This window comes from Astatotilapia calliptera, chromosome 3, assembly GCF_964374335.1.
Source record: "Astatotilapia calliptera chromosome 3, fAstCal68.1, whole genome shotgun sequence".
NCBI classification, from domain to species: Eukaryota; Metazoa; Chordata; class Actinopteri; order Cichliformes; family Cichlidae; genus Astatotilapia; species Astatotilapia calliptera.
In genome coordinates, this window is record NC_137424.1 from 36,922,626 (window position 1) to 36,937,999 (window position 15,374).

Genomic DNA, 15,374 nt, shown 5'->3' on the forward strand with positions numbered 1-15,374 from the left:
TGCTTTGTTTTGTTCTTTTCCCGCCACTTCCATGACTCTTTTCTTTTCTTTGTCTTGCCTACAGTCCTTACTGCCATCCCAGCGCCATTTATCACGTTGCCATCTCGACAGTGCCTTCCCCCTTCCTTGCTGGGAAGCCATTAGAGCATCTCTGCATCGTGGCGGCCAGATTGCATTCCGGTCCCCGCTTGCGACATTTATCATCTTTTGTCCTAAGTTTTTATCTGCCCCTGCCCTGTGTGAAGCCCTATCTGCAATGCCCACTATAATGAAACACTGGGAGGTGAGGCTCAAGTAAATAACCTAATTAAACCTAGCAAACAGGGACAAAGGGGGGGGGGGAAATTCACAAAAGGCCTTTGTGAGAATGCCAGAGGAGGAACACTCACAGATGGCAGCGAGGAAGTCGAAGCAGCGATGTGGCACGCGGCCCATACCACCTTCTCATCTCAGTATTTATAGTACTCCTACTGGTGCTGTTGTTTGTCCAAAGATGTCCTCTTTACGTGATTTGGATCAACGCAGAATGACAGTTTATATTTAGACCGGCGATACGCTGATTACTTGTCAGGAATCGGGTTTGTAAGACAAGAAATGTTCCTGTAAAGCAAGGGGATATATCTGTGATAAGGACCCAAAGCACTGAGTAATGGGTCCTAAGAGAAAATCTATCCTCCCTTCTCACTCGCTTTCACTCCTCTCTCTGAGTCTTAGGCAAAAAGTCGAGCCAGCTCTGATTGGTCTCATTAGGGACAAAACGAGGAATACTAATCATCAAAATTATCGACGGCACCCTTGCAAACAGTATCGAGTCAATGCAGTAAAATGTCAGGAGGGCATTAGTGGACAATTATTAATCCATATCAAGCTGGGGTGGACAATTTAATTATCACCTAATCAATATTTCCAGATCTTGTACAGATGTAGAGCAGTGACTCGATGGATAGATCTGCCTTTTGAGAAGCCCTTTATTGGATTAAAAAAAAAAAGGCAGCTGGGAACAGTAGTAGGGTGGCAGTAAACAAGAAAGTGCTTCTCTGCATGGCTGACCCAGGGCACACACTACAGCTTCTTCCGGTGATGAGCACCAGCTCCACTGCACATGGATACTTTAGGGAAAATTCAGCTTGTTTTTTCTGGGCACACACAGACACCTTGGATGCTTTTGTTGGTTTTGTGCTCATAATTTGACCCATGCGTTTTTCTTTTTGGTCTAATCTTGTTATCTCAAGCAACCTTGACCAAAGACGAGGCTCCGTTTGTGTTTATTGGAGCCTCTAACTTTATCATAACCTCGCAAAGCTCAGAAAGCCACAGCAGCGGTGTGCTGACTGCATTTCCTTTTTTCTTTTTTTTAACAATCCCCAGCCCCGTGTCATTATTTGTGCAGCTCTTACTAGTAATTTGTTGCCATATTGTGTCATTGCCAGTAATGTTGCTTACTTTCTGCTGGTACTCTCTGTTTTCTCAGTGCAGCCTGAATAATTACTCTCATTGTACCTGAAACAAACTATCTCAAATATTGTCAGTCAAGGCTTTTGTGGGAGTGATGAGACAAAATGAATGCTGTGTAACAGGCCCTCGTGGATTTCAAAGACACTGCACAATGAGCCACGGCAAAACAAAAGTGGCTGTCTTCTATGAGATAGCAGTCATCTGAGATAAGAATACCCTCCCGTGGTTTGGTTTTGCTTTTTTTTTTTGTTTGCTATTATTGTAACTCTCCGTCTCCATCCCCCCGAATCACTTCAGCCACTACACAGCCTACTGATTACTACAAAGTCGCCTGGACCTTCGTTATTTTCACTATTTACTGCCTTACTGTGTGTTGCCATGGATTATTATTTTGGCGTAAGGCTGCATTTTCAGAGCACTCTTCCCCCCCCCCTCACATTATAAACCTGCAGTACTCTTATCTTTTTCCTGTAATGCTTCAGCGTCTGTCCGCTATAATGCCGCAAGCCGAGAGGACCGCGAGCCAAAGTGCTTCTCTTTGTGCAAATGCTGTAAATAAAAACTCTCTTGGTTCACACAGTGTTGACTCTGAGCTCCGATGGAAGTTGGCTGGAAGTTAAATGCGGTGGCGCATACTTTCAAGATAAAAGTCAACTTTTTTTTTCTTTGCTTTTCATTGTGTATGACAAGAGACTTGAAATGAGATCAAAATGTGACATTCAATCCCAACTGCAATATCTTTAATCTGTTTACCTTTGACTTTCATTACCAAATTTCAGATCCTTAGAAAAAAACGGGGAAAAAAAGAGTCGAGATCATTTCATAAGATGCCGAGAACCTAATCATATCGGCGGGATTAGAGTTGTAGGCTCCAGGATTACTTTTTGAAAATTATCTCTGAGCTTTGTAAAAGAAAAAAAAACCTCACTAAGCAGTGAAGAACTATAAAAGAAATCCCTGTAACTTGTATTAGCCTCCCCTTCACTTCAGTCCTATCACCTCATCTGGTTCAAATGCCTTTAAAAGTCAATCCATCCATTCTTTTAGTTAATCGTCAACTAAGCTCTTTTCTCTCCCGTAGCTTTATTTTCTGTCGCCCAACTTGTAATCTCTCAGCATCCGTGGTATTTTGACATTAGCACACTGTACAAGCAGCACATTGATGTGGCAGGCATGGGTCAGCATGGATTTTGCACACCATCTGATCTATAATGCACCACAAGTACTGCCCATCTCTTGGTTCCATTAGGTGTCTAACATGCATGTGTGGAGAACATGCTTCTTTTATATACACGTATGCCACAGAGACAGTGAATATGTGTAATTCAACCCTGCACAGCAGCTACTTTTACCATCTTATGCTTTAGGAATGGGTGCTAGGATTGTGGAATGTGTTGCGAGCCAACAAGCTACCATTCCCTGCACACTGTTTGCACAAAGATTACACCTGTTAGGGATTATTTTCACTTTAAAACAGACAAAACAGGTGAGCCAATGGATTCAAATGAAGCAATCACAGGAAGACCACCTTGCAGCCTCAAAATGAACAAACAGGTGAGGGTAACAGATGCTATTAAATGATCAAGAAACATTATCTGTGACTACAGTATATACAGGTTGGACGGGTGGAGGATTAAGGCTTTGTTTTACAGACAGACAATGCCTGCCTCGAGTCGTAGTCATGAGAATCTCCCCCTATGTCTGTGTACAAGTCTGATATCTCACTCAATGTAGCAAAACCACCATGCTGTGCTATTTAGCGTTTGGGTTTTCCATATTAATTATTTACCAAGTTGAATACTCAAAGAGACAAACCACTAAATTAGCTAAATAAAATCCCAAAAAATCTCACTGAAGAAAAAAAAAATCAATCTTGGCCAACAGGGACCAAACCCCAGGGAGTGTTTTCAATCATCTGACTATATTTACTATATGACTATTCACATAGCCAGACGCAAACCTTCATAGTATGTGCAAAACATTGCAGTAGTTACAAAAATAGGGAAAATTAAATTCTTTTCAGTATTTAATTTCTGGCTTTTCATGCAAAGACTCTCTTAAATTTTCTATTTAACTGGTTCATTCTGTGGCACTTTGCTACCTGCTAACTCATTAGCGTCTCATGTCCTCATTTGCCAGATACACAAATAAGAATTTGATGGTAAAACTAAAGCCTATTGTTCTTGAATGTTTCTCCTTAAATCCCAGCAATGAGAGGGAAAGCACACGCAATTAAATTGTGCCATTTAATGAAAGGCGACAACAGATCGTGCACCGTGTGCAATTTCTGTCCCACCCGGTCACGGGCAGGGAGAAAGGTGAAGGGGTGTAAGGGGATCGTTGCGAGGCGCTCTGATCATGTATTTTTCTGCGCTCTGAGAGGCGGGAAAATCTTATTTGGAAAGTGTACTTAATGAAATCCATGTAGGCACAAATCCTGACATCACAGAGCACACTCTGTGCCGTCTTGTACCGACTATCAAGACGCAGGGAAAAGATAAAAGTGCAGGAATGACTGTTTAAGGAAGGAGCGAATGAGGTTGAATTTAGGAGGACTAAAGCAGTCCACCATGTTTTGATGAAATATTCGGGACTGCTTGTTTACCTTAATGGGGCTTGTAAAAGCTAACAAGGTCCCGCCTTTTGACTCAGGATTCCACGGTCATTCCAGCCTCTTTGTTGTACATTAATTATCTGCACTTAACTTGAAATATCCTTCATCGTGACTCAAGTGATGGGGGTGATTGGGGGTAATTAATTAGCTGATGAGAGGGTGATGAATGACATGAAAGATGGCACCAGGGGAGTATTAAAACTAAAGGGAAACAGACTGGTTATGGATGCTATGATGAATGCTGTCTAAACACTGCATAAATGTCCAGGGACCCGTCTGTAATTGTGTGTGTGTGTGTGTGTGTGTGTGTGTGTGTGTGTGTGTGTGTGTGTGTGTGTGTGAATACATATGATGTGATGGGCAGTTAGAGTGCTCCACCATTAGAAACAAGAGCTTGGCTCAGGCTCAACTTGAAAAGCCTATGGGTCTTGCTGTGGCGTGAGAGCATTTTCACCTCTCAATGGAGGCTTTCACTCTCATTTGCCATAACTAATAAACCACACTAAAGCAGTGTGTCACAATAAATCTCAGCTCCTCAAATGGCATGACTCATTTGCCGGTGCAGAGGAGCCAAAGAGGGAGAGAGAGAGAGTGTGTAAGGCGCAGGGCGTGTGAGCCGGTGTGCGCGAGAGTGAGTTAATGAGTGAGCGGGCGCGCAAACAAGAGAGAGGGCGGAGTGACAGGAAAGACTGACAGATGTAGTGTGTTTGAGAGGGTATTAGGTGAGAAAGATGGCTCTCCTAAGACGGACTTTGAGCACTCACTCCATCACAGCGCTGAATGTAAATCAGCTGTGACAGGAGGAGCTCGGGGCATAAAGATTTCCCAATCTGCATCACGCTTTGGCGAGTGCTGTAGGTAAGAAGGTTGGGATGTAAGCTTTTTGGCTAGGACTGAGAGATCGCCCGGAGGCGCTTCATGGAGATGAATGGTTTAGACCATTAACCCCACTGCAGAATCCCAACACCCCCCCGAGGCACACAAATGTGCTGCACTGAGATCAGTGCAACGTGTCGCACTTTTAGGACCCCCCAGTGTGAGACCAAAGCGCCAGCCTAGGGCCGGGTGTTACCCCCCCCCCCCCGCGTGCACACACGCGCCCAAACCGCACGCAGTTCTGAAGTGGGGAATTCAAAAGTGATTGCTACCCTCACAAGTCAGGGATGGGAGGGTTTCAACAAACAAATTAGTGAATTTAGCAACATTTATTTCCATTTTTCATGTGTAGTGGTTAACACAGTCGCAGGAACAAACAAAAGATCCCCAATTAAAGGGCAGAAGGATAGGCCCAGCCTAAGAAGGTCACAAGCTAGTGTACTCCTAGTGCTCATCCCAAGCCTGGATAAATGGGATGGTTGGGTCAGGAAGGGCATCCAGTATAAAAGCTGTGCCAAATCAAATATGCAGATCCATCTGCTGTTACTACCGCTTGGGAATTAAGTGAGCAACCAAACAAAAGTGCAGATTTTATCTTCAGAGATATTTTCAACAATTTACTGAATGACATGTAAATCCTGTCTCTGCAGCACAGTCATACTGTACACCACCGATTTCTGCGTACTGCTTATGACGTACAAATTAAACACTAGATTTTGGATGAGTTTGGTTGTGAATGATGCATACTTTTGTTTATGTAAATCGCAAAGTTTTGGTAATCATCAAATTATCATCACTGGCCTGATTTGCTAGCGCAAAATTGATGAACAAGTCATGAATGTGGAGCAGATGAAGGAACATTTTAGCCAAATGTACTGCACTAAGTAAACATGTATCCAGAAAAGTGCTCATTTCCAGCTTCATGATTTTTTTTATTCTTGGACTCTGTAAGAGGAGTTTTGCACGACTCAAAGTTCAAAAATAATGATCTCACACTGGGCTTTGGTGCACCCCAGAATGATTATAGTTTTGTGTTGTCTAATTAGTTGCCTTTTTTATTTATTTAAATTTTTTTTTGAGGTTTTGTTGTTTGTTCAGTTCACTTTAGTTTCAGTTCATTTTTCCAGGGTAGTTAATTTCCATTTAGTTGTCAATGTTTGACAAAGTTTACTTCTAGTTTAGTTCTGAATAAGTTTTAATCATTATAAAATTGAGTCTTATTAGGGGTCAATTTAAAAAGTTCAAAACAGGTGCCAATTTTTTGACAGCACCTAACCCACAATCATGTGGAGACCCAGTCTGGTTTATTTTAGCTTATTCAATTCCATCTTATTTCATTTATACAGCACCACATCACAACAACAGTCACCTTAAAGTGCTTTATATTGTAACCCTTCAATAACATAGAGAAAACTCTAACAATCAGACAAACCTTTATGATCAGGCACTTGGCGACAGTGGGAAGGAAAAACTTCCTTTTAACAGGAAGAGACCTCTGGCAGAACCTTGGTAAGGGGGCAGACAATCTTAAGATAAGAAGATTTAAGATAAGGCTTAAAACTTTCCTTTTTGCTAAAGCATATAGTTAGGGCTGGATCAGGTGACCCTGAATCCTCCCTTAGTTATGCTGCAATAGGTGTAGGCTGCTGGTGGATTCCCATGATGCATTGAGTTTTTCCTTTTCAGCACCTTTCTCACTCAACATGTGTTAATAGACCTCTCTGCACTGAATCATACTTGTTATTAACCTCTGTCTCTCTTCCACAGCATGTCTTTTATCCTGTCCTCCTTCTCTCACCCCAACCGGTCGCAGCAGATGGCCGCCCCTCCCTGAGCCTGGTTCTGCAGGAGGTTTCTTCCTGTTAAAAGGGAGTTTTTCCTTCCCACTGTCGCCAAAGTGCTTGCTCATAGGAGGTCATATGATTGTTGTGTTTTTCTCTGTATGTATTATTGTAGGGTCTACCTTAAAATATAAAACGCCTTGGCGCTGTATCACTAAAATCAAATTGAATCTGCTGTGACCGGTTAGGAGTGAAGAGAGGGAGACAGGACAAAATATGCACTGTTGATCATTTCACGTCATTACGTTCTTTTTATTTTCATTTTTGAAGCCTAGTTTTTATTGTCACTTCAAGACTAACATGAAAATAAGTCTCAGTATTATAACCTTCGTGCCGCCCCCACAGTTCAAGCAGCTGTTTTAGCCTCCTGTTCCAGCTCTTTAACTTTCATCTTATCAACAGCCTCTTGCAAACAAAAGATTTGAACAGCCTGTGGTTGGGGGCAGAGCTGTGTGCTCAGATGACCACATAAAGGACATCTCTCTCTATTAACAAGTCAATCTAAAGTTGGGAGATAAATCAGGTAGCATATGGGGAGCAGACAAACTCCAGCATGTTTTGGGAACATTATGACTCAAATCCACATGGAACCATTTTCACTTCTCTTTTCTACTTAAAAGACTTGAGTATGATTTTCTGTACTGTGAGTATAAAAGCATCTTTAGTAAGATTGCTGTGCAGACACAGAGGTTTTGTTCTCTCCCCTTCACCTGCACACTGCAGTAAAACATCATCTGGTCTGTGAGCGCTCGTGTATTTCAGACTTGACTAGCCGAGTAATCCCATCGCCACAGCTACGGCATCAATCCATTAATTGCACTGTCACTGTGGCAATGTCATGAAACACCTGCATTGTTATACAGTTCACTGGCACAGTGTGTGAAGGGTGATCAGATTTTAGTACGTGCGCCAGCAAAGCCCGAATCGTGCCAGGCGTAAGCCCGGCAGATGCAGAACAGCTGGCATTGTGTTCGTCTCACTGGCTGATCCCGGCTTCAAAGACGTGCTACGAGGTCCTCTTTCAATGAGAGTGTGTGCGCATGAGGGAGAGAAAGGGAGAGCAATTGTGTAAGAATCAAAACAAAACAAAAAAAAACTAGCATGACACACCGTGTTAACGTGGCCCTCTATTGTTTTGCTGACACCATAAACGCTCAACGGACAGATAAGGAGGCGCCAGGTTGACTGAAATCCATACCATTTCACAGTACGACAGACCCTGTCGTTTCATGGCGAGGGATTCAAATCTATGGAATTAGAAAAAGGGATTTGTGGAGTTTGTTGATTGCCACTCCAATGGATTTACAATTTGGATTAAGGTGCTTTTGTTCTGTCAATATTCCCACTCTGAGACGTGAATGGTACAGCATGCTTAATTTGCACCACCACTTTTTAGTCGGTTATTTCTTGAAGAAATAAGTGCACTCAGATGTGGCGTTACTAACCGTGGGGGCTAGCCTTTAATTACCTTCATCGGAGCCTGTACAACATCTCCATATAGCTTGTGATTATCTGCTTTTCTTGAGAGTGGGAGGGTCAGGGGTGTGATGAAAATTGCTTGGCTTTTGTGCGATTTTGTGGTCTAAGTGCGAGGCGAAATGACTGCGATCCATAGATGAGGCTAATGGCCTTAAATAATACACTTGGGCAAAGTTGCCGGAGAACTCGGCATCCATGGAGTTAATAATGGGCCTGATACAACCTTTACACATAATTGCACAGCACATTGTTGACAAGGAGTTGGTACAGGCCTTTACAGCCAAAGAAAATGATAATGACTTCTTACTCGTTCAGTTCAACCTGCAAGCGAGCATCTTGCATTGCACCGATAACATTGTTTTATCTCAGATTCCCAGCCTTGTCACAAGGTCTTCATCCAAACAACTAGATGGTAATTAAATGCTGGCACTCTCAGCCGAAGGTGTTCTCACCGCATTTATTTGAAGTGTGAACATGATGCATGCTCTCCCCTTGTAGATATCGACGCTAGTTTTTAAGGATGTGCTGCGCTAAGATACGTTTTGAAATGAACGAGTGGAGCCAACAATGAGATTTCCACATGAGCAGCGTCCGGCAGAATGATGAACGAGGTGGTAGACTTGAAGAATTACAGTGATTTAAAGTTGGATCAAAACCCCCTCTGAGATTACGGTTCTCCTCTTGCTTTGATGTCATTTCGTGCGGCTACACAAACATGTAACCTCGGCGCGCGCTTATTTGTGTGCCTAATTCCGCGTGTGCACCGCAGCGTGTAGGCTGCAGCTCTTAAAGAGTGCGTACTGTGCATTCACGTGTGCGCGTGCGCGCCCGGTTCCGTGGGTACGGGCGTAAAAGCGAACGGAATAGACTCAATTTAAATCAAATTAGCATGTAGGCAAATTAAGCAGACGGATTTAATTTGAGCTGTTGTAAAAATGCTAATTTCAGTACAGCCCGCAAGCTTATATGCAAATACAATACTATTTTACAATAATTCATATTAGGCAAGGCATGCATAAAACACACATTACATCCTAACGTCATCTGGGGAATTGAGTATCATTAGCTTTTGTACTCCTAACAAGGTGAAGCTTTTTAGCTGGTATGTGGGGCGAGCGTATGCATTAGAACTTCTCCACTTATCTGTGTGCATCGCTGCTGCTGCTGCAGCTTTATTCACAACACTGTAACGCTCATAGGAATGACAGTGTGTCTTTGCGTGTGTGCATAATTTGTTATAACTCGTCCAGCAGGCATGCCTCTAATTTTTTCGCATTCTGTTGCTGCATTACTACTAAACAGATGACACTTATACTCTCCTCTGCTGTCACAGTAGATACTGCTGGGTCATAACTTGCTTCTGCATTTAGTTGACTTATGGGGAAAGGACAGAATCTACTAGCATGGAAACATGGCTGCCTTTAGATGTTGTTGTATTTAATTCTGCCCTTAGCCGCCGCCCCCCATCAACTCTACTATGGCTTGCTTTTTTCACACTGCTGCAGCTCAGAAGAAGCACCACATCAATAGATGATGTGCTGTTTTCCTCCCATGTGGTTCACCTTTGATTGCAGGCTCCAAAGGTTTGCACATACATTAAGGTGTCTGTGGATGTTGTTAGCGCTTGGGTGGGCATGTTGCTCCATACTCGTGCGCGTGAGCGAGATGAAGTTTGGGTGTTAACATCTTAATGTGTAAAGAGGACGGAGCCTTGTCGATACTCGTTTGACGTGTTAAAGAGAATTGGGCTGGCTCGCTGTGACTCACCACGCCATCCACCAGCAATGAGGGCAATCAATTAAAACACTATTAGGCCAAGGGTTTGACATGGTCCAACACAGCATGGGCTAGAAAGTGTGTGAGTTGGGTTTCTCTACAGACGTAACTGAGCAAATTTGCAGCTGAAAGACCAGCTGATTTTTTACCTCCACCAGGGAGGTTATGCTTTTGTGGTAGCGTTCAGTTGTCTTGTCTTTCTACCGGTCTTTAAACACGACAGCTTGAAAGGTTCTAAATGAATTCTGGCGTCCATTAAAATGTGGCTCATATTCACCAAGGACTTTAAGTTCAACCTATTGATTTATTGGCTGAAAATGAACAAAAAGCCTGATAAATCAGAACCTATGAATCGTGCAAGTGTGCTTGTCAACACATAGAAAGTAGTGTGTAAAAATGTAAAATATGATGTCACACTTCATGAACATTGATAGACTGATCTGAAGGTCACAGAAATAACAGTAATCTGTACATATCAGCATATATGGAGTGATATATGGGGATTCTAAAAAGATGTTACTTTGAACCTTTGACCTCGTCTCCAAGATCAGATGAGATCAAACTTTCATAAAATGTTTATATAGATAGTTTGCATCCAAAATCATGTCACATTTGACCTCTGACCTCACTTTTACATTTCACAATCCACCTTTCGTTCAAGTTGACCCAAAAATGTATAAGTAAATATTGTCAACAGAAAGAGGCTGAGCTGCCTAGTTAGTAAGAACACTACTGTACACTAATACTAAATAATAAGCTCCAATTATGCACAAATCAATCCCTATTATCCTAAACCAACTCCCACATACTGTTATTAAAAGTGCAATCAAAGTAAACATCTGTTATGCTACCCTTATCAGATTTTTACTGCACTACAATCTTAAAAATACATTTAAAAAGAACAAATAAAACTAAATGAATATATAAAATATAATGCTGTTTCCCTTAAAGTAAATAGAGACTGAGCTGTCTTGGGGAGACAACTAGGTTTTTGATGTCAGTGATGTGTGCTCATTGAGAAAAGAAAGATACAGTAAATTAGTTCGCAATATACACATCTGTAGCTGAATCGGTTTAATGATTAAGCTACATATTATTAAGCAGCCTGCTCTAAAAATACAGTAAAATATCACTCTTTGTCATCACAGCTGAGTTTTGAAACTGTTGTATATTACGATATGATTATAACATTATTACAGCAGTATGTTGTTACAATTACAGCACTATATTATTGTCTATTTCTGTTGTATATTGTGTTGTACATTATTTTTGTTGCATGAATGCCAGCCTTACCAGCATTGAACTGTTATCTAATAGTTTGACGCTGGCAAATTCTTCCTCTCTGTAATCTAAGTTATATTGCAGGTTGACTTGATTTTTCTGTGGCCCAGTAGCAAAATCAAGCCCCACACCTTGTGGAGACACGATCCAGTCCAAACCTGGTTTGGTTTTGCTTCATATCTGTGTTGGGCTCATGCAGCAAAAGCTCTATCGAGTTAAAGGAGACCAGAGTTATTTAGTTCTGGTGCCCACACCAAAGTTTTCGCTTTAACTTCATCCCTGCGCAGGTGGAGCTGTTTAATGCTTTAGGCTGTCCTCTCATCTCCAGTGAGTCCTGTTTGTATTACTGCTCAGTAAAAGACAGAGAAATTGTTTGTTGCCTCTCTCGCACTTTGTCCCCCCTTGGCTCGCTGGGGACAATTATGTCCCCCGCTCCTCCCCCCTTCGAGCTATTGCCGAAGCCCAATTTGCTACACAAATTAAACGGGAGGCATTTGAAGAGCAAGGGGAACAAGGTGAAGGAGAAAACAACAGAGAGCAACAGAGAGAAGGCCAAAGACACACAACAGCAGACCGAACAGACCTGCACAGAGATAAGGAAATACCCTTTTATATTTATTAAGAGAAGTGCATGTTTACTAGGAGTCCTTACTGTTAATTTTCTTAAAGAGTGCCCAACATGTGAGGTAGGACTGGCTCTAAGGCTCGTGCCATCTGTTGAACAGGCAGACTCAGCCATTTTCTGCACTCGTGTGTCTCATATCCTCCACCAGGTCCACAGCCTGAGGCTAGCTCACATCCAAATGGATCCAGAGCAGCAACAGTAGGGTTTTGGTGCTGAGGGGTTAGTCTGGAACAGACTAAACTGATGTGCACTGAGGTCCTCAGTGCACAGCACACATGCAGGGAGAGCCTTTGAGTGTCAGGGCTGGGCATGCACAAGCATCGGCACAGTGGAGGAAATTAAGGAGCTTCCGAGTCGCTGGAAGGGGCTATTGCACGGCTTCCAAACAACAAGGGAAGAAGGTGGGGAAAAGACAAAGACGCTGGCGGGGGAAACAAAAAACAGAAAGGAAGAAAAAAACAATACAACATCAGAAAGAAAAAGCCAAAGTAAGAACTGAGGAGAAAATTGGCAAGAGAGCGATTAGGAAGAAAAACAATAGAAAGAAGCCGGGGAAAGAAAAGGAGCAAACACGTGCATGTGGGAGATCAGGTGGCGCAGGAACAGAAAGGAGCAAATATAAATCCCAGAGCTAAAATGTACTGCCTGAAGTGGCTCTGCTTATGAGCAGCCATGTTTTCGCACACCTCGGCAGCAGACACAACAAGCACCGCGTCTCCGTGACCTCCCTCACTCCCACACACCCCTTCAGTCATTAGCAGACAGGCGCTGTGGCTACCTCGTGATAAGTGTGTGTGTTTTGGCTTTGAAATGATGACCCCGCACAGCTGTTAAAGTAGGGTACGGGGGTAGCCGCAGCTGCTAACAACCACACAGCCAAATGAAGGGAATTAATCGGGGGGTGGGGGTGGGTTGCAGGGGAATGGCGAGTACTGAGGCGTCAAGATTTGGAATGTCTGGAAGTTTCACCGAGGCAGTTGTCTGAGGTTGTCTGAGCAAATGTTATGTGAATTCACACTACGCCGAGGAAGATGGGAGTTTGTGAAAAGATGGCTTCCGAAGAGCCCGCTCAATGGTAACGTTTATCGACCGTTAATGCCATTTTGGGAAGGTCCCATAATTAAATTGTGTCAATAAATCCCGGAGCTGCACATAAAACCGGGGAATAAACGGAGAAGACGTTTTCAACTGTTTGCCTCTTCCCTGCTGAGAGACATATGTGGCTTGGGGGTAAGGGGGGGGGTTGGGCACAGAATAGAAAAATAAAACACAGTGGAGCGGATTGCAGGGAACATTTCTCAAGCACAAAGTTGAAAATTTCGCCCATCAATTCCACTTTGCGTTGGCTCCGTTGTCTGTGACCTTGGGTGAACGAGCCCTTCGTTCTGAGATATTCAGCTGAACTGAGGGGATTTCAGGCAGTGCAAAGGGAGCAATAAAAATTTTTATTCATCTCACTGTGACTCCAGTAGCTAATGATTCATGGATCTTAGTGTAAAAAAAAAAAAAAGTGGTGGGGGATGATGTGGGGGAGGGGGAGGTGGTCTTTTGGTGTAGGACCAGAGCTCAATGAGGTTTGAAAACGGTTGTCACACATCAATGGGCAGGTGTCTGATGTCAAGTAACTCAATTCCAAAGATTTCTCATTGCTAGATTCTTGGCTGAGGCGTGAGCGTTTCTGGTTTTTACTGCAGAAAGAAGTAGCTGGAAAATAAGGAGTTGAGATGAAGAGACTGATCATTGTGGACTAAAGGTGTGTGTGTAAAGGAGGCATAGACACAGTGGGAACAGTAAAATAGGACTGATGGAAGAGGGCCTGTTTTCTCATCACTGACTGGGATCACTTTTTAAATATGTTTCAGGAAATAAATAATAACACATTATTAGACAAACAGTGTCTCTTACCCACAGGCCTGTGAAGTTTTTACAAACGCAGTACAGGAAGTATTTCTGCGCATGATGATGTTTAAACAAAAATGAAAGAGATGACTCAAAAAACAGTCCCCATCCCATAACCAGCGGGACACCACACTCGAGGCCCGTGGGGAAAGCGGACGGTGTACTTACTTTGAGCGTCGGCGAGGTGGAGGAGCAGACCCAGGACGAGCAGCAGCGGCAGCAGCAGCGTGGGTCTGGCTCTGCGCATGGTGGGACAGCTTGGCACCAGCATGCTTTGGCAGCCTCGGTGGCACTGGCTCACAGAGCCCTGTGAGTCAGTCTGGTCTGATTTCTCAGATGCAGGGTATTCACAGCCTATGCGAGGCAAGGAGGGAAAGGAAGAGGGAGAAGGAAGGAGGGGATGAGGAGGGGGGAAAAAAAGGAGAGAGAAAGAGAGAGGAGAATGAATGAAACAAAGCTGTTTGGCTCCACGGGTTTTATCTATTCCTGCACATTTCTGACATACCCCCACACAGCCTCGGCTGGAGCTGACAGAGGATAGGAAGAGCCTGATGTGCTCACAGGGTATGTTCTGACAGTTCTCTAAATGGAATAGTCACTTCACACAACGCGTGTGCACGTGTGCATGAGAAGGAGTGAGACGCAGAGTGCAAGCCACAGAGAGAGAGAGGGAGAAACCGCCCAGATGAAAGGGCGAGTTAATATGATTTTGTCTTCACAGCTCCGGTCACGAGCGCCAATTAAATGCGCTCCATAATATGAGCACCTTCCAAGTCCACCTCAGATCAGCAGCGATATCTGTTTCACATTAGGAAGGCCTCGCTCCCATGAAGCAACAGCCAGGAAATGCAGTAAGAATCCCGAATTGCAAAAGCGATTTCCTATTATTCAGTAAAACTGCTTAAACTTTTAACATCACTGGACATAAAAGTTGTCTGTAAACGACACTGTGCTATCTTGTACATGTTTGCTAAACCCGTTCATCTGTAGCCCATACACAACATTTCCATCAATTCTTTAAAAGCTCTATACAAAGTAGAGTAGCTTAACTTGGAGCCCATGTGTGTGTGTGTGTGGTTCAGTCTTTTATCCGTTTGCTGCACAAACAACAAATAAAATCTGTAAGACAGAGCGACGAGCCGTTGCCATTCATGTTTCAGCCTTTTATCTCAGGACCACTACATGGCTGTGAAAATCAATGTGATACAGTGAGCTAGTATTAGCCGCAGACCGGCTCCATCCCTTGTCATCCATTTGCTTAAGCCCGAGCTTGATCCTCAGTGATGGATGCTGTGCGGTAGTCTTCGGCTCATAACACGGCTCCCGGCTAATCCGAGTGTGTGAGCTTTGATGACACACTGTACCGCTGGTTAGCATCTTAGCTCGTCTGCCGGCATTGTTCGGCGGGAAGCCGCTGTTGTTTCAGCTGCGGTGGAGACTGGTGGAGTTGGATGCGCGCACGCTATGCGCACCGTGACATTTCAGACACTTTGTGCACCATGAGATCAAAAGCGCATCCGTTTTCGGA

At 43.5% G+C, this 15,374-nt stretch overlaps 1 protein-coding gene across 24 annotated transcripts in view; it reads right to left on the minus strand.

The window, feature by feature from the left end:
* Positions 1–15,374, minus strand: part of ptprda (protein tyrosine phosphatase receptor type Da) — a 406,188-nt gene that overhangs the window by 85,871 nt on the left and 304,943 nt on the right. For all 24 annotated transcript variants that reach the window (XM_026161910.2, XM_026161898.2, XM_026161908.2 and 21 more), the window contains one exon: positions 14,015–14,200. In XM_026161910.2, coding sequence (XP_026017695.1) covers positions 14,015–14,117 — 103 coding nt within the window. In that variant the 5' untranslated portion in view covers positions 14,118–14,200. The remainder of the gene's footprint in view (positions 1–14,014; positions 14,201–15,374) is intronic.